We start from the raw sequence: 18,768 nt of genomic DNA, 5'->3' as shown, positions 1-18,768 counted from the left end.
ACCCCTTGAATCTGAGTTGGTTCTGTAACTTATTTTTGTCAATTTTTAGTAAATTTGACTCTGAGACCACGATCATGTGAATGAACCTGGGCTAGTCCTGTCCAACTGCTAGTCCAGCCAATAGCCAGTCAAATACCAGACAGATGTGTGGACCACGGACACCAGCTGACTGCAGACTCAAAAGTGGGTTCAGCTAACACCAGCAGAACCATCCAGAGGACCCCATCCAAATTGCTAACCCCCAGAATCAGGAGCTAATCAATGATTGTTGTTTTAAGTCATTGTTTTAGAGTAATTTGCTAAATAGCAAACACTAACATGTACATTACCCAATGCTCTGCCCTGAGCTGTTGATGATTTTTTTATGATGCTCATGATAATGATGATGGTGATAATGATGACAATGACAGTAACAACAATGATAGAGGTAATAAAGCTGTATTCATTCCTAGTAAAACAAGAAGGCATGTGGCATTATTTACATATCCTGATAATAGGAAATTTTAATTCTTATGAATTAAGGAGTTCCAAATTTGTTGTTCAAGTAAATTGGAAAGTATAACCTCTAAAGATTTTAGGTTTACATATACTAGTCTATTATTGGTCTCCAACAAATCCAAAATGGCTCTAATAGTAAACTTTTGTATTGGTAACTTAGTCTTTCAATCCATCTCTCATTGTGTCAAGACATTGGGAGGAACCAGATTTTCACTGTGCTGTGCCAGTTCTGAGTATACAAATAGACTGTGGTTAAGATCTGCTTGGAGTTTGTCACACGAGAAAAACTCATTCAGAAATTTTCACGAAAGGAAGCTTTTACGTGGAAGCCATCGATAGCTTGTTTAGCATCGAAATAGTGTCCTCTGAAATCTTTTCAACTCCCAACAAAATCTTCAAAAGTGTTGTGTTTATTAAAGTTCTTAATTGAATTATGTGTATACATGGTGCTAATATTTAGCCTGAGAAATTTGAAGTACTATGTACTTCTTTCGATTAAAGTGTTTGGGGATGAGATGGGGAAAAAAGGAGATAGCAGCAGAAATGGGGCAAAATCACTAAGAATATAACATACTGATGTCCCCGTGCCCATGGAGGGACATCCCTGGGCACCGAGGTTCGCTTCTCTATTGACTAGAGTGGTTAAGGTTTTTGCCAAACACGTTCTTTCTGACTAACCATTGAAATGTTACAAGCCCAGGGCAAAGAAAATTTTGACATCTCCAAGCAGAAGAAGAAGTATTATATAATCCTAGAAATTCAATTTGAAACTCATCTGAGTTGATCTGATAAAGCTTCCCACATAACACAGACATCCTTTCCAGAGTTAGTCCTCCACACCCATTTTGAATTCCTCAAGTGTTAGGAAAGTCAAAATTTCCTGAGACAGCTTATACTATTTTGAGCATCTATAATTGAGACAAAGTTCTTTCTAATATTCAGCTGAAATATATCTCCCACCCACTGAGCCAAATTTTGCTTGAAGAATGGTACCCCGCACACATTTTCTCCTTCCCCTGCATCTGGGTGTTGTGTTTACAAGTGCAGGCTTTGGAGTGAGCCGGCCTTAAATTCAATGGTCAGCTCTTTCCATTGCCAAGTGGGTGAACTCAGGCAAGTAAATCTACCTCTCACAGAATCAGCATTTTCAACTGGAGTTATAATACCTGCCTTATAGGGGTGTTGTGAAAATTAGGGAAGATAACATGTATTTGGTGCATAGCACACTGTCTGATACATATATTATCAATAAATGGACACTGGCATTATTAATCTGTGTGATAGCCTTTCGGATTTGAAAATAACTTTATTTTTCCATATCATCTTCCCTTCTCCATACTGAACATCTTCTTCAATCATACTTCAGAATATGGCAAAAAATTATTCTTTCCTCGTTCTGTGTACTACACTTGATGACACTTGTTTACAGCTTAAGTTTGCAGGTAGGGTCTACTTTAAGTGATACCTGACTGACACTCCCTGACACAACTGGCAATTTACTTATTGCCATAAACCGAGAGGCATTTCCTCTAATAAAACTGGATAAAAAAGCAGGTCAATAGCTCATCTGTGTGATCACGCCATAAGCCTGCATGTTCCTCCTGACTTCTCCCTGGCTCAATTTCACAGGGTCTATACTTCTAGAGGAGAATTTCTTTTCCACATTCGTCTGGTCTCCATGAGAAGGAATTTTTACCAGACACTCCTGGCCTCTTGCCCCACCTTTTAGGCCACCCTTTGGAAGGTAAAGTAAGTTACCTGGTGGATAGGCAATAGCCACTAATTAAATTTCTGATTAGAGAGAAGCTAATTCAACAGGGTCTTGAGCCCAAGAAATGTGGTCTCTTTCTTCGTCCCTCTACCTAGACCAGCGAGAGCTACTCAACCTGCTTATTCCAAAGACCAGACTGGTAGGGAGAGAGTTCATAAGCCCATTTTGGCACTCAGATCAACCTAGCCTTTTTTAATAAAGAGGTAGTATTGTGGTCCACCATTTGCACACTTTATGTTCTCATTTACCACCTCGTTCAAAACTCAGTGAAGAGGGGTGCTATTTATTGGCCACCTCCAGACCTAGATATGTTCTGACCATAATCTGGAAACAATCATCCTGCATGAGTGTTGATGTGAGGAAGCTTGAGTGCTGTGATCACCTCTGCCTGCTCCACCCCCAGCACAGTTCTCTTTCTATGGTCAATCAGAAAACAACTTTGAGAGGGACAGAAACAGAAGGAGGCCCAGTTAGTTGTTGTTTTTCACATATCCCATGTGTTCACTGTCAGAAAGCTGAGTAATAGGGGTCAGAGAAGATTCTATTTTAGTGCAACAAACTTATAATAAATGACTTCTAGACACTGGAAATTGCACAAGGACCTACTCATTTTAATATGCAGTCCAGCTGTCAGTTTTGAAAAAAAAAGATAAAATCCACCAAGTAGGTAGGGAGCAGAACAAACGCCAAACCACAAATCTTGTATGTTGACAAGAACTGAATAGATTTCTCATGATAATTTTTTTTAAAAGACTTTATTGGGGAAGGGGAACAGGACTTTATTGGGGAACAGTGTGTACTTCCAGGACGTTTTTTCCAAGTCAAGTTGTTGTCCTTTCAATCTTAGTTGTGGAGGGTGCCAGTCAGCTTCAAGTTGTTGTTCTTTCAGTCTTAGTTGTGGAGGGCGCAGCTCAGCTCCAGGTCCAGTTGCCATTGTTAGTTGCAGAGGGCACAGCCCACCATCCCTTGGAGGGAGTCGAACCGGCAACCTTGTGGTTGAGAGGACACACTCCAACCAACTGAGCCATCCAGGAGCTCAGCGGCAGCTCAGCTCAAGGTGCCGTGTTCAATCTCAGTTGCAGGGGGTGGAGCCCACCATTCCTTGGGGACTCGAGGAATTGAACTGACAACTTTGTGGTTGAGAGCCCACTGGCCCATGTGGGAATCGAACCGGCAGCCTTCGGAGTTAGGAGCATGGAGCTCTAACCGCCTGAGCCACCGGGCTGGCCCATGATAATTTTTTTTTAATGCCAGATATTCACAGTCCAGCTTCCTTTAGGAGCAGCCATGTGATCTACTTCTGGCCAATGAGAAGGGAGAAATCTTTTGGGGTAGCTTCTTAGAGTTTCCTTTCTTATTTAAAAAAAAAAAAAAAAAAAACACAGAGAAAAGAAAAGAGAGGCCTTTTCCTTCTCCTCTGTTTTGGGTGCTGTCTTAGGCAGACATCTTGGACCCATGGAGCAACAACAGTGAGTTTCCGGGAGTAGAAGGATCCAAAGAAGCAGGGCCCTCATGACATCGTGCGACTGAGCACATTCTGGAAGCACCTATCTGCAGGCTTCTTGTTTGTGTGATGATTGAATGTCATCACTATTTAAGCCATTTTATTTTTTTTAATTTTTAATTTTTTTTAAACATGATGTTTTGTTGTTGTTGTTTTAAGTGTGTTTTTCCAGGACCCATCAGCTCCAAGTCAAGTAGTTGTTTCAATCTAGTTGTGGAGGGCGCAGATCACAGTGGCCCATGTGAGGATCAAACCGGGAACCTTGTTGTTAAGAGCACTGCACTCTAACCAACTGAACTATCTGGCCACCCCTGCTTAAGCCATCTTTGGTTAAGTAGTCTGTTGTCTGTAGTTGAACATATTCTAAAAGCACTAGTGGCAAATACTATACGTAGGTCCCTACATATATGTCCCTCGTTATAATATCTTTCTTCTGCTTACACTTTTTTTTAATATAGGTAAGTGCATAAACACATATAAATATATGTTAGTATATACCTTCTGGCTATAGTTACATACAATCATAATATTATTATTTTTAAGAAATAAAACTTTTGTAGTAAGAGAAGAATTCAACCATGCTGACATTTCCTAGAACTTTCATGAGGCTAAAAGCAGCATTAACTTACAAAGGGTGCTACATACTTTTTTACTCCCTAAGAATAGAAAAATGGGAAATGGGCCTAATTTATACCAAGAAAAATGAAAAATTAAAGCACTTTCTGTCTAATAATAATAGCAGGGAGCTGGGCTGGATGATTTCCAGGTCTACCATCCAGTGACTGACAGAAGAGGTAATAATTTTTCCCAGGATCCTAACAAAATTGCATGACCATTGATTAGCAATGTTGAAGGCTTTTGAAAATCAAAAATACACAGCTTTTCTATGTAAGGTCCACAGAATAATGGCACATATTCAGTAATTTAACCTTGAATTTAAAGTAGTAATTAGGACTGAAATATCTTCCTGTTGCTTTAGTTGGTGTGAACAGAGCTTGGATAACAGGAGTATAAATCTCCCCAAATAACAGCACTGACAACCTGTAATTTATGCACATTGATCATAATCCCAGACATTATTATTTTGAGATATCTTTTGGCAAGATATGAGTTGGGAGATAGAATTTATCTCTGGGACTGTTTCATTAAGAGAAAAATAAACATGCAAGGGAAAGAACCAAAAAAAAAAAGAACCAAGTCTTTTTTTTTTTTCAAAGTTACCGTCGTCAACTATAAACATATATTAATTATCTAGTATATTTCAGGTAAACTGGCTACTGAAAAATAAAAGACAGTTTGCCCTAAAAAAAAAATTAAAAATTAAAAAAAAAAGAATGAAAAATAAACCAAAAACCTTTTCTATGTAGTTTTGAAGATGACACACACATTAGGACAGAGATAATACAACAAAGGAATATGTGGTAGGAACAAAGTGGGGCAGGAGTTCTGTGGAGGCAGAGCTTTATGGCTGAGGGACGGGACTCTAATGAGCAGGTAGAAACCCCAGACTTCTCAGAAGGATGGGGGCTGGGAAAGCCAGAAGATGCAAGGGCACTCCAGGAAGGCTTAGACCCAGAGCGTGGTGTGGGGACAGAGTCCCAGAGAGCAGTTCTCAGGCTCTCGGCCTCACGTGGAAAGGTGCTGGCTCAGATAGTAGATAGCCATCAGCTGTAATTAGATGGCCATCCGCTGTGGCTGGGTGCACATCAGCTGTTACCGGGTAGCCATTAGCCACTAATATAACTGCCACGGCTATGCTAGGGGATTGGTCGGTTGGAGAGAAGCGGATGGCAGATTGCGAATCGTGTGGCTCCTGCACCCTGTGTCTCCAAGCCCAGCCGCCAGTGAGAATACAATAGTATGACTCCCCTATCTGTGGCTCCGTTCGTGTTCCTTTTTGGCCTCACCATTGCGTTCTTGTGCAGGGAGCGGGACCAGAGACCCTGCATGACACACGGGCTATGTTTAGAAGACAGCATTTACAGACCAACTAAGTTATAGCGAAGGATGCAAGTAGGGGGGAAAGAGATTGGGGAAATTAGGGACTGGTTATATCATGGAGGGGATTCCACACCTCACTTTAAAAAGTCTGATTTTTATTCTACAGTACAGTAGTTACCATCTCACGCTTTGGAGTCAGACAAAAGGTCGAATCCCAGCTCCTCCATTTAATTGCTGCATGAACTTAACTATGTTAGTTGCTTTTCTTTCTTTTTTCTCTTTCGTTTCTTTATTTCTTTTTTTCTCTTCCTTCCTTCCTTCCTTCCTTCCTTCCTTCCTTCCTTCCTTCCTTCCTTCCTTCCTTCCTTTCTTCCTTTCTTCTTTTTTTTTTGGTTTGGTTTCACTCTTTTAAATTTTTGATTATGCAAATATTCAAAGACACATATGAGTAAGTAAAACTGTGCGAAGCAACCCATGTACCCATCATGCCCCTTCCACATCTGACCTTCTTTGTTTCATCGACACCCTTTCCATTCTCTCCTCACCATCCTTCTTACCTATTGAATTAGGCCTGATGAGATTAAGTAGCTGGGGAAAACCTACGTGTGGCACCTATTTAAGGAGTCCCTGCAGGTGGGAGGAGCAAGGAGAGGATATAGGTCTTTCTTGGGAAGGACCTATATGAAAGCAGTATGGCCCGTAGACTCGAGAAACTGGAGTCCCAATCTGGGTCTCATTCTTTGAAGGGTCTGCTCCCACCTTCCTCTGGCCACTCCCCTCCCCACAGGGTGAGGAGTCCCAAGGAAATGTGCCCACCCAGAGCCTGTACCTTCCTCAACAGGTGCTGGTACCAGGAACCTAGGCATTCCCTACCCAAATGGCTCAAGGCCACTCCCAGGACATGCTGTGACCCCTGCATGTGCACCAATATATCCTCAAGGTGGGCAAGAGGTGGGTGTGGACAGAGATTGAACCTGGGGGCTGAGTCCACACACATATGTGTGAGGCCCCCTCAAAGTACTAAAAGGGAAAGTAGGGGTGGAAATAAAGGGCCTCCCCCCACCCCCTTGTTCCTGCAGACCAAGACCTCCCATCTGGAGCTCCACACTTGCCTCATTACCCATAAATATTTGAAAATGTCTGCAAGTAAGGCACATCTATAGTATTTCTCAATGTTTTTGAATTTAAATTGTCATTGATGCCCTTTGTCAAGTTAGCTCATAAGACTGAGAAAGAGTCAGGTGAGCCCTGTCTGAGTCCCTGGGAGAACAGAATAAAGGTTACACTTGAAACAATTAAGTTGGCCAATATGCTCGTCATCAAAGGAGCAAGGTTACACTGAATCATGAGGTCAAAGCAAACCAACATTTCCTTGGTGAGCAGATCTTTTCAATGGTTTTCTCTATCAGGAAGTTAAAGAGAGTCCCTTCCCCCTTCCTCAGCTCCACTCCCTCCTCCCACTGGGTTCTCCTGAAAAGAACAATGCCTCCATTGTAGAAAACTTTCTCCCTAAATCTGAGACATAGGGAAACCTGTCTGACCTTGGAAATCTCCCTATAGTGTTTAAAACAGAAACCACTTATGGATGCCTCTGTACAAAACAGCATTTTTATTTATGCACATACTTCATTTTGAAAGGAGAGAAGTGCTAGGGGTGGTACCTATTACATACTAGAATTTAGCCATTAAAATGCAAGGGGTGGGGGATGTTGCTATATGTCTTAACAGGCATATATCTAACAAATAAAAGTAGAAAAGGCAAAGTAGGGCAGCAATTATGGTTTTTTTTATTTCTGAGTGGATAATATCTGGTTTCATTTAAATAAGAACACAATCTCCATTAACTTAATTTGTAAAAACAGTAACTCCAATATTCCCAGTTAATGCCCTAGAAAGGCATTTTTGGACACATCACTGCTACTTTGAAATTAAAAGTGCATCAGTCCTGTGGAGTTAATTACCAGTAAATATAACCTAAAGTAGGTCTTCCATATGGCATTGAGCCAGCATGAAATGGTTCTCAGTGTTAGCCAGAAACATTGCAAGATAACAGGTACATGAAAAGCTAAGTTTATATGTGTGGCAAACATTTACAGGAACATTGGAAGAAATCGTTTGCAGCATCCACAGTGAGAAACAAGGATAAAGACCTAATTAAAAGAAGACCTTTTTGATAGAGATTTAGAAAAGTGCCCCTGGACTCTCCCAAGAGAAAAATCTTCAGCTCTGTTGTTGTTGTTGCAGCCTATTTCCCTAGTGAATTATGCTTACAGAAAGGAAATTATACCTATTTCTTTTTAATGATGGCATATGGATCCTAATTAATTACAAAAGGTGGAAATAATTTTAGAAACCAAAGTAAAATTAAATAAAGCCAGAACAAAGAATGTACTTTCATCACTAATGCTTTAGAACAGTGTCATCTGGTATAGTGTTCTCAAGGAGGTAAGCAAGAGCAGAGACAGAAGAAAACAACTCAGAAGAACAATTGTCTGAACTTTAATTATTTGAATCAAGGAAAATGGGAACAGATAAAACCTTAGAAAGAGAAAAATGGTGCATGCACTAAGGGATAGATTAATAAAATGACTGCTGATCTATTATTGGTGATGAACATATTTGTTTTGCTTTGTTTTACTACAGAGATGTCAGTTTCCTGCAACTCCAAAAATTATTCAAATACACAAGTGTTCCCACTCTGCTGGCTTACAATGCCCACGAGGGTGACAAAGCAATTACACAGTTAACTGAGGCTATTCAGCCCCAGATTTCATGTAGTTAGCAGTCTGACTGCTAATAGACATTTATTTAAAATTTCTTCCCATTTTAATTTATAAAGTGGTTTTACACAACTGCATTTCAAATATTTCTAAATAAATTTAGTAAACCAAAGATGAAAATGACAAGCCTCAAATCATACATTTTAGAACAAATTCCCATTTGAACTATTTGTTACACATAACTGAGTTAAATAATATTGTGTAACAGACACAATATTAATGTTAATGTCATGGTAATATACATGAACTACATAAACACAGTGCTGCTTTCTAATGCATGGCTTGTCTAAACCCTAAAAGAGCACAGAAGCCTTTGTAGAGCCAAACCATACTATTGATCCATCTTGACTGTGGTTCCATTTGCAAGATAAAGTCCCAACTGGGTGTTTTCTCATAAATTGGGTCAAGACAAGAACTTTAGGTAGCCAGAGGTTCTCTGTGTCTCTTTTCAAATAATGGAAGGCCACTTCTTCCAGTGCCTGGAAGAAGTAAAATGTCCTTATCTAATGGGTATTGCTTTAGTAGACCACATGCCCAATAAGTTCTAGCATCTAAGAGCATGCAATAGCAGCTAATATTAGGTGTGCAGTCATGGTATTATTAGTGTTTCATTATATCATGTGCATCGAGATATTTTAAATAGTAAAGAGAAAACAGAACTTTTTCTCCTTAGCAACCATTGTAGTACAGAGCTGCAATCACACTCATGAGGCAAGTAAATGGGTTACAAAATGAGGGTAGCAACAAGTGTGCATGCTATAGAACACGTGAGTCGGGTACCTAAAAGAGGTAACCGTCTTGTTTTCAAAATTCCATTGTTGGCTCAGAACATCAATCAGCACGACGGAACATTTTCACTTTAACACTTAGAAGTGCAAAAAGGAGTATAAAACAATAAATCTGTTTTGTATTGTTTCTCACTGGCTAAGATTCTATCTCATTCAGGATTAATTTCACTTTATAAACACCCGTGTAAAAATAAAGGGCCTGAGGCTCCATGGCAACTCATTACTGGTGTGCACATCTGTGGCTTCATTCTTCAGGTGACTAACTATACGCAGGGTAAATTATAACAGAAGCATCCTCAAACATAGGTTACTTTCTAAAATACTTCTTACATATTATTTTCTTCATCAATAGTATTTCCTTTGGCTCATGCACACTCGAGGCGCTTTCATGTATGTTATAAGACGATGAAGGTGGGAATGGTAACACGTCGTCAAAGTTCTTTTTCAAAAACAGTGTCGAAATAAATTAACTGGTTCTTTTTAAAATGTCAGTTTGCAAGTTCTTGAATTCTGCGGTGTTTTGACTTCAGGGTTTCTCTAAAACACAGAAACAAAGGGTAAAAATCAGGTGGCCGTTCAAAACGACTTCATTTAGGGAGAGACCCTGATTCAGGTATCCCCCTGGGGTCGAAGGTGAAATCTTCGCACCAGTTTACTGGTCTTTGCGCAGGAGTCTTCGTCCAGGGAGGAGATACTTTACAAGGGCAGGAGGCGATGGTGACCAAGGGCCTTGGAAGCCGGGACTCTGCCTCCCTCGGGTCCTGGCCGAGTCACCAGTGCTGGCCAGCCGCGCGGGTACCCAGCTGCGCCTGGGACACGGCGGGGACGGCCGTGGCGGCCACAGCTGCAGCTGCCGCGTCGCCGACGCCCGGCAGGACGGAGCGCACGGAGCGGCGGAACTCCTCGTTCCTCCACGTGTAGAGCAGCGGGTTGAGCGCGGACAGGGCGCAGCACAGGAGCCAGCTGGCCGTCTGCACACCCCATGGTACGGGCAGCGAGAAGCCGCTGGCCAGGCTCACCCACACCAGCGGCTGCGTGGCCAGCAGGAAGACGCAGCAGAGCAGCAGCACCGACAGGCCACTGAGGCGCCGCTGCGCCCGCCGCGGATGTAGCGCGGGCGGCAGGGGCTGGGCGGGCGCAGGGAGCGCCGCTCCCCCAGGGCCGGGCGCATGCGGGGCGCTGGGGAAGGCGGCGGCGGCGGCGGCGCAGCCGGGCAGCTGGTGCAGCAGGTGGAAGTTGAGGACGCTGACCCGCTTGACGCTGACGCGCACGCGGCGCACGATGCCCAGATAGCAGTGCAGCAGCAGCGCCGTCTGCGCCAGCAGCGCCCCGGCCGCCAACAGCGCGGGGTAGTGCACGCGCGGGGGCGCTGCGCCGGGACTCGGCGCCCAGGGCGGGAGCAGCAGCACGAGGCCCAGGGCCAGCGCCCAGGACAGCGCCAGCATGCCGGCCGTGTGGCGCCGCTGGTATAGCGCCTGGTAGGTGGCGGGCGCCCGGGTGATGAGCAGGTAGCGGTTCAGGGCCACGAGGCAGTGGGACAGCAGGGACACGGTGAGCCCGAGGCCCAGCAGCCCGCCCCGCAGCAGGCGGTAGCTGCCCGCGGCGCCATCCCAGTCCCCGGGGGGCTCCGGGGAGCCGGCGGGCAGGAGCCCGAGCACCGCCTCCTGCGGCATCCAGAGGGCGCAGACGCTGAGGTCCGCGGCGCAGCCGTTCACGATGAAGGCGTTGCTGGTGGTCTGCAGCTTTCGGAAGGACGACACGAGATAGATGACCATGCCGTTGGCCAGCGTGCCCCCGATGGCCAGGCCCGAGTACAGGAGCGACACGGGGATGCGCCGGCCCGCCCACGACTCCTCTTCCTCGCACAGCAGGAGCAGCGACCCCCCGGTGGTGGTGGAAGCCGACGTGGAGGAGGAGTTGGTCATTCTGGCCAACTCTTCACACCTCGCTGGCTAGCGTCGGCTCCTCGCAGCGCGGCCCATCCCGACACCCGCCTGCCTGCCAGGAGGGCAGAGACAGCCCTTCAGCCTTCTGCCACCGGCACAAAAGGCTGAAGGAGAAAAATGGGCTGGGGGAGGAGAAGAGGGATCTCGTGGAGAACGGGGGTGGTAGATGACAGGTGCCTGCCTCGGAATGTCTCCAGGAAAGGCCTCTTTGCATTCAGCAGGCACCAGGGAAGCCCTAGAACAGAGCAATACCAAGAGGTCTCCTCTTCTCCCCTACACACACACACACACACACACACACACACACACACACACACACACGAATGTTGCCAGATGGAGCCCCTACTTTCCAGGAGAAAGCAGAGATGCCCCAGCTGGGGAAAATGCCAGGGGAAAGGGCTTGGGAGTACCTTACTTTGGGGCCGGTCCTAAGCTGGCGGTAGCAGAGGGAGGGGTGCCAGGAAATACCTCCTCAGCAGCAGCATCTGTGGTCCCGAAGTCAACAGGAGAAACTCGTCTGGGATCAGAGCCAGGAGCAAGTGCCCACTTCTCCCAGGCAGCACCCACACACATGGTCCTAGGCAGAAACCAGCAGCTGCCAGGAGCCTTCTCAGCTGGCAGCAGGGCTCTGGAAAGGAAAGTGGCGGGCTGCAAGCCCAGACGGCGAGCAGGCAGGCAGAAGGCAAGGATGCTTGGCTGCAAAAGCAGTAGCTGAGCTCCAGAGAAGAGCACCCACCCTGTGCTCAGATGCAAGAGGGGTGGCTGATGTGGTGAACCCACTCTCAGCTCTTTCCTGCTCAGTTATATTATACATCACCCGGGGAAAAGGCAGCCTTTCCCTGCTTAGCATGAATTATTCAATAGCTTCTAACTTGTGAAAGGAAGAAAAATATCTTGCTCAGAAAGTCCTGTAATTAACAAGTTTCTCTGCCTTGTCTTTTCTCTCTCCCTCTCAATCACTTTATTTTTCACCCTGCTTCATTTTTCTTTTTCTCCCATCAATACTAGAATAAAATTTAATATACCTTCAATATCTTTCATCCCAGTCTTATACACTCTGGGGTGAAGATTTTTCTGAGGGAAAAATATACTCCCAATACCCAGGAGTGACCTCTTCCATCCCACATTTTCAGAAAGAATTGCTTTATATTCTAATTAAAATTTTTTTTCTTTGGTAAGGTGGGATATGGGTAATCCACAGAAAATCCCCAAGTCTCAATTTAAATAATAATTGCGGTTTTTTCCTCATTACCAAATTCCTTTCCAGAGTTTCGTTTGTGTTTCAGTAATGAAATGGTTAAAGGATAAAAATGAACCCATCAGATGGTTAAAAGTGAGTGTCAGCAGAAAGCAAGGAACCTGAATAATCCACAACATAAATGATAACAATCACTGTTCACTTCAGAACTTTTTATCTTGTGGTTCATCTTAGAGGTTTACAGTCTGGTGTTGGACTCTTCTTTGAGGCAAGAACTCATTGAACAATTCCATGTGGAAAATTTTGCATAAAAGTCATTTTCCCCCCAATAAATCATTTTTCACTGGGAAAAATCATTCATTTGAAAATTTAACTCAATATGAAATATGGTAATGTGGCATTATGGAAAAAAATGCTAGGTGGGGTTTCAGGACCCCTGGGTTGTAAGCTAGGCATCCACCAACTGGCCATGATGGATCATTTTCGTCTTGTCAAATAAGAAGTTCCCACTCAATGACCCTGACTAGCTGCACCAGCATCACTTGGAAACTTGTTAGAAATGATTCAGACCCACTGAGTCAGAATTTCTGGTGATGGGGCTTAACGTGTGTTTTAATGAGACCTCCAGGTGACTGATGCATGCCAAAGTTTAACAACCACTGCCCTAGGATGTTGTCCTTCTCTACGTGGCTGACATCATTTCGCCACACCACATCCACATTCCAGCCCACAGAGATGGGCAAAAAAGAAGGAAGTGGGGGCCACTGGCTTTCTTTATAAGGATATGACCTGAAATTTTCACATATCACTTCTGTACACATACCACGGACCAAAACTTTAGTCACATGGCTGCTCCTGGTTGCAAGAAAAGCTGAGACTAGTCTAGCTGAGTGCTTACTTGCCCTGCTGAAATTCAGGAAGGGTGGGTAAAGGCAGAGAATGGACACTGGGCAGTGGGAAGTTGGAGGGAGAGACAGTTATCAGGTTTATATCTGCAAGTTTAAAACAAGGCTATTGTTATCATTTGGGCCCTATAAACATGGTGCCTACAGCATACCAGCTTTTCAAGACCCTTTGAAAACGTTTGATGTCTGAAAAAAAGAATTACTGGCTCTAAAATACAAAAAGAAAACTTTAAAATAGAAAGTAATATGCTGTTAAATAGTCAACTGCAATTCATTTTCATTTATAAATTAAGATGGGATCAGAATGCATTTTAATATGTTTGATATGTGTTATGGGTCCTCCAAAGGTGTTGAGGTCTGCAGAAGGCTTAGAACAGTCCACGTGATCTCTTACACCCTCACCTGTCCACACATCTCTCGCTCCTCCAACTCCGTTCCAGCCACAATGTGAACTTGCCATTCATGCACATGCCTATCTCTTCTCTGCCTCCCATCCGGGCACCTCCACTTGTTCAGTGGATCCTATTCCCTTGGCTACCCCTCCAGAATCTGCCCCCACTTAAGCCCAGCTAAGTCCTCTCATCTCCAGGCCTGGACCCAGACTTCACCTCCTGCATGGAGTCTTTCTTGATCCCCGTTGTGGGTTGTCCAGCCTATGTGCCCCCAGAACACCTAAGTATATCCCTGCCAAGGCCAGGCTTGTGGTTATTCCCTCTTCAGATGGTAAACTAGTCAAGGGCAAGGCTGTCCTTTTGATCAGAGTGCCTGACACATTGTAAATACTTAAACGTTTGTTGACCAAATAGGTTTCTTAGTATAATCTTTAATGAGTGGGATGGAGATTTCCATCTTAATGATCTTCTCAATAGATACAACCACCATCAGAGTTATACAACAAAGATTATTACTGATTTTTCTAAAATGCTTTAAAAACTTCATGTAACCACATCCTCATACTTTATGCCACCAAATTATTTTTAAATAGAGCTTTTGTTAACAACCCCCCTTGCCCCGCCCACCACAACTCTACACCCACCCTGACAGGATCCAATGTGGACTTTCCTAGTATTCAATTTCATAATCCACCAAAACATGACATAGCAACTGTCTCCTACACTTCTGGAAACCAAAGGGTAAGTGACAGCAGTGACCAATTGCTCGTTTTCCTGTCTGCTGGCAGCCAAGCCGCAGAGCAGCCTCCCTAAGCACAACCCTGAGACTGGCTACAGTCCCGTTCCAGCTCTCTTTCGTCAGATCTTGGTCTCTCAGAGGTAACACAACTGAGAATCTTGTCGCTGTGGGCCTGTTTGGGCTGTAGAAGATGGTTTTCAAATGAACAACAGCTTTGTGTTGCTTTGTAGCCAAATTTAGGAGTGATTCAACTGCACGTAAGCATTTACATTCCAAGAAAGCTCACTGGTAGAGCGTTTAGTAATGATGAATTTAGAGAAGCAGGAAACTGGAAAGGAACTGTAGTGTGTCCTGTCCTAAGCCCTTTACCTGGGGTATGTGAGATCTTGGAATAGTGGCTCCCAGCGTTGCTCCTAGCCTCACCTCACTGACAGCAGCTCACTAGGTAGTGCTGTCAGGGAGTGTACATGAGTGTGGTTCTCAACTGGGGGCTGTTTTGCCCCCAGGGCACATTTAGCAATGTCTGGAGACATTTTTGCTTGTCACAACTTGAGTGGGAGAGTGGTACTGGCATCTCATGGGTAGAGGCCAGGGATGCTGCTAAACATCTTGCAGTGCACAGGACAGACCCTAACAACAAAGAATTATCCAGCCCAAAATGCTGCCAGAGAGGTTAAGAGCTCAGGGTCGCTTTTCCGCCTGCTCCCCCTTCCCCCTGAGCAAGGCTCAGGCTGCATCGCACTGGCTCTGAACTCCTGCTAAGCCAGCCCCGCGTGGTCTCCTCCCAGCCGCCGTCATGATCATCTACCCAGACCTCAGCCATGATGAGATGTTCTCCGACATCTACGGGAGATATGGGAGATCACGGACGAGCTGTGTCTGGAGGTGGAGGGGAAGATGGTCAGTAGGACAGAGGGTGACATTGATGACTCGCTCATTGGTGGAAATGCCTCCACAGAAGACGTCCAGGTCAAAGGTACTGAAAGCACAGTAGTCACTGGTGTTGATATTGTCATGAACCATCATTTGCAGGAAACCAGCTTCACAAAAGAAGCCTGCAAGAAGTACCTCAAGGGTTACATAAAATCAATCAAGGGGAAATTTGAAGAACAGAGATGAGGGGCTGAGGAAGAAATCAAGCACATCCTTGCTAATTTCAAAAAACTACCATTTCCTGGGCCTGCCCAGTGGCTCAGGCCCAGTGGCTCAGGCCTGGTAGCTCAGGTGGTTGTAGCACTGTGCTGCTAACTCCGGGGTCGCCAGTTGGATTCCCACATAGGCCAGTGAGCTGCGCCCTCTACAGCTAAAATTGTGAACAACAGCTCTCCCTGGAGCTGGGCTGCTGCGAGCAGCTGCCCGCAGCCATGGTGGGCTGCTGTGTGCTGCCATGAGTGGCCAGCAGTCATCGTGAGCGAGCGACAGCCGCTTGAGAGCTGCTGTGGACTGCTGTGTGTGGCAGACGCGACTGACTGCCCCAGGGGGATCGCAAGGCTCATAATACCAGCATGGGCCAGGGAGCTGTGTCCTACACAACTAGACTGAGAAACAACAGCTTGAACCGGAGCCGGGTGGAGGAGGCAGAAGAAGGGAAAAACAAAAAACAAAAAGTTCTTAATTGGTGAAAATATGACTCCAGATGGCACAGTTAGACTGTGAGGATGATGTGACCCCATAAATGATTTTCTTTAAGGGTGGTTTAGAAATGGAAAAATGTTAACACAGTTGGTGGTTGGGATCCATCACCTGCCATCATCATAACTGGCTGCTGCTTTTCATCCACACACCAGGACTAGGACAGATGGGACTGATGTTACCTTGAGCGCTTCGTTTATCTTGAGCTTGATTTATTTGGAGCAGAGGCATTGTTTTTAAGAATGTCATGTAGGTTGTCTAAAAATAAAATGCATTTAAACTCATTTGAGAGAATGGCCCTTAGTTTAATACATATTTAAATCCATCCTGTGTAGTGTTCCTGGAGAAGCTAGAGCCTGGTTGTAGACCACTACCATAAATCAGAAGACTGTCTTCAGATAACTTCTACAGTGAAAACTACTTCTGAGACTGGAATAGAAAAAACAAGGATCAAAAGTCTCAAGTCAGAGTTGAAGTGAAGGGAAGGATGGTGCTCAGAACACAGCCAACATTTGAAGTGGATTCCTTAGTCATTTCATCACCCACAAATGAAGTAGTTAACTCTGGAAGAGATTACCAAAAGAATGAAAAGAGACTAATACAATTGGGGGGTGGGGGAGGAAGAGCTCAGGGTGAAACCCAGGACCTGTTTGTTATTAACATGTAACTTCAAGCAAATTATTTCCCCTTTACACACCTCAGTTTTCTCATTTGTAAAATGAAGATAATGTCATCTGCCTCTGAGGGGGGTTCTTATAATGATTAAGTCTATTTAAACCATTTCACGAAGTGGCTAGCATATTACGAAGTGTGTTATATGTATTAGTGGCAATGTGATTCCCAACATGGGGTGAGAGTGCGGGCCATAAAGGGTCATGCCCTTCATTTGAACAAATCTGAATTGTGGATTGTGGGGCTCATGAGATATAATAAAGATTAACCCAATTCTCCAGCTCTGAGACTCACTGTCACAAAAGTTCCTGTAAGCATTTTAAGGGTACTATAACCCGCCTTAAATCTGTGTACAAAAATGTATGTATTTGTGCAACTTTCTGGAGAAAAGATTAAAGAATTTTATTAGCTTCTCAAAGGAGTCTATAATATCAAAAAGGTTAAGAACCATTGATGTCATCCAATCTCCTCATTTGACATAAAACTGAAACCCAAAGATAGTAAATGACTTAGGAAGTCACACACATAGTGATGGATCTATGTCTGACCCAGGCTGTTCCAAGCCACTACTACACACGGCCCCAATGAAGTCCACTTCATCACAAAATAACATAATAAACACACACACAATTCTTCATTCATTTATGTCTGTATTTGTCTTTTCAGAGTTAATTGAACTGTGCTCTTCACTTCACCTGGCCCTGGGTCAGAGCTACTCTCTGGGCCTGGGAATCTGCATTTGGACAAGCCTCCTAGGAGATTCTTTTAACACTAGTCCTTGAGAATCACTCAAGTGGAGGATATGCAGACTGACCTTGTTAGTTTTTGAATGTTGATTTGTAAAGTTGCCAAGGCATTTCTTTTCTGAACTACATTTTCAGCTTTTCCAGGAAAACCAATTTGAACTAAAAATGCTTTGGCTTGGTCTCTGTCCAGAAGTGACTTTTTTTCCAGTAAGGGGTTTAATGTCTGCTTTAAAAATATTTCCGTCTGATAGAGATAGGAACTTGATGGAGATAGTTTCATGTTTTCAAGCATTTAGGAATTATTTTAGGTAGCTTAAGTGATGGAATCAAATTATTTTAAAAGAGAGAGAGAGAATGTGTGTGTGTGTGTGTGTGTGTGTGTGTGTGTGTGTGTTCAAATATCACTGATGGGAAAAAAGATCATACACTTTTAGGTACTTGGCCACAATTATTATCATTCTTACAGAGTTAAGCAGAATTGACAGGCTCACAAATGATAACAGGAAAATAATCTAAGACATTGTTCATGTAATTTCAAGACTAAATTTGAATGATAAGAAACAAATAAGACAACCAGGAGCCACAATCCTGTATCTACCTCATCAAGGCAATCATTGGTGGTTAGAAAAAACTAATATTTTCTACTTTCCACATCTCAGAAATAAGGTGCTCACTTCCTACTTAGAAAACAACTGGCACTGTCAATTTCAAGAAACCATTTCCTCAGCATAGTGCTTTATTCTATAATCCTTGAACACCTTCTCCGGATGCTGGGCACAGCCCTCTGAGGTGCAATGAAAGTTACTGCCAAATACGTGTTAGAAATCTCTCTGACATGGATCTTAAGAGTTGAAGAAAAACAACCCAGCAATTCCACTCTGGGTATTTATCCGAGGACAAGTGTCGCGTCCAGCACAACACGGGCAGTGAGAGAACGAGAAGGGGCAGCGAAGGGTTAAGAAAGAAACAGAAATCAAGAAAGTTTTGAAACAGGGGCCAAGGGTCTCACAGCCTCAAAGGACTGAGAGCTCCGAATCGGGCCACCTTGTGGCTTTTATCGATGCATATACAAGGAAGTAGCATTGTTTTTACCATGGTCTGTGAGTCTCATACATGATACCAGAAAACTGGTTCAATCGAAATCACCCTTGTCCATGATGTATAAATAATTATTGTTTGTACCTCCCCAGGGGACAAAACCTTTATGTTGAAAACTTACTGAGATGGAAAACTGATGTTATCACATCCCAAGCAGG

General features: G+C 44.1%; 1 protein-coding gene across 7 annotated transcripts; it reads right to left on the bottom strand.

Moving 5' to 3' along the window:
* Nucleotides 1–8,197: 8,197 nt before the first annotated feature.
* On the bottom strand, nt 8,198–12,773 carry GPR88 (G protein-coupled receptor 88). 7 transcript variants are annotated; one of them, XR_012491613.1, is made up of 3 exons: nt 11,697–12,022; nt 9,931–11,280; nt 8,198–9,819 (listed from the first exon to the last, which is right to left on the bottom strand). XR_012491613.1 is itself a non-coding variant. In XM_019747053.2 (2 exons), exon 2 carries the CDS (start codon nt 11,205–11,207, stop codon nt 10,053–10,055), a length of 1,155 nt encoding a protein of 384 aa, XP_019602612.1. In that variant the 5' UTR covers nt 11,208–11,463; nt 11,639–12,036; the 3' UTR covers nt 8,198–10,052. The 7 variants fall into 7 exon arrangements, 5 of the variants coding, with proteins under 5 accessions (XP_019602612.1, XP_019602614.1, XP_019602616.1 ...); XR_002138656.2 differs by having other exon boundaries at nt 9,931–12,773; XM_019747053.2 differs by having other exon boundaries at nt 8,198–11,463; nt 11,639–12,036.
* Nucleotides 12,774–18,768: the final 5,995 nt, after the last annotated feature.

The sequence above is a fragment of the Rhinolophus sinicus genome, linkage group LG14 (genome assembly GCF_036562045.2).
Source record: "Rhinolophus sinicus isolate RSC01 linkage group LG14, ASM3656204v1, whole genome shotgun sequence".
Lineage (NCBI taxonomy): Eukaryota > Metazoa > Chordata > Mammalia > Chiroptera > Rhinolophidae > Rhinolophus > Rhinolophus sinicus.
The sequence above is the reverse complement of the archived record's forward strand: the minus strand, read 5'-3'. Positions and strand labels throughout refer to the sequence as shown.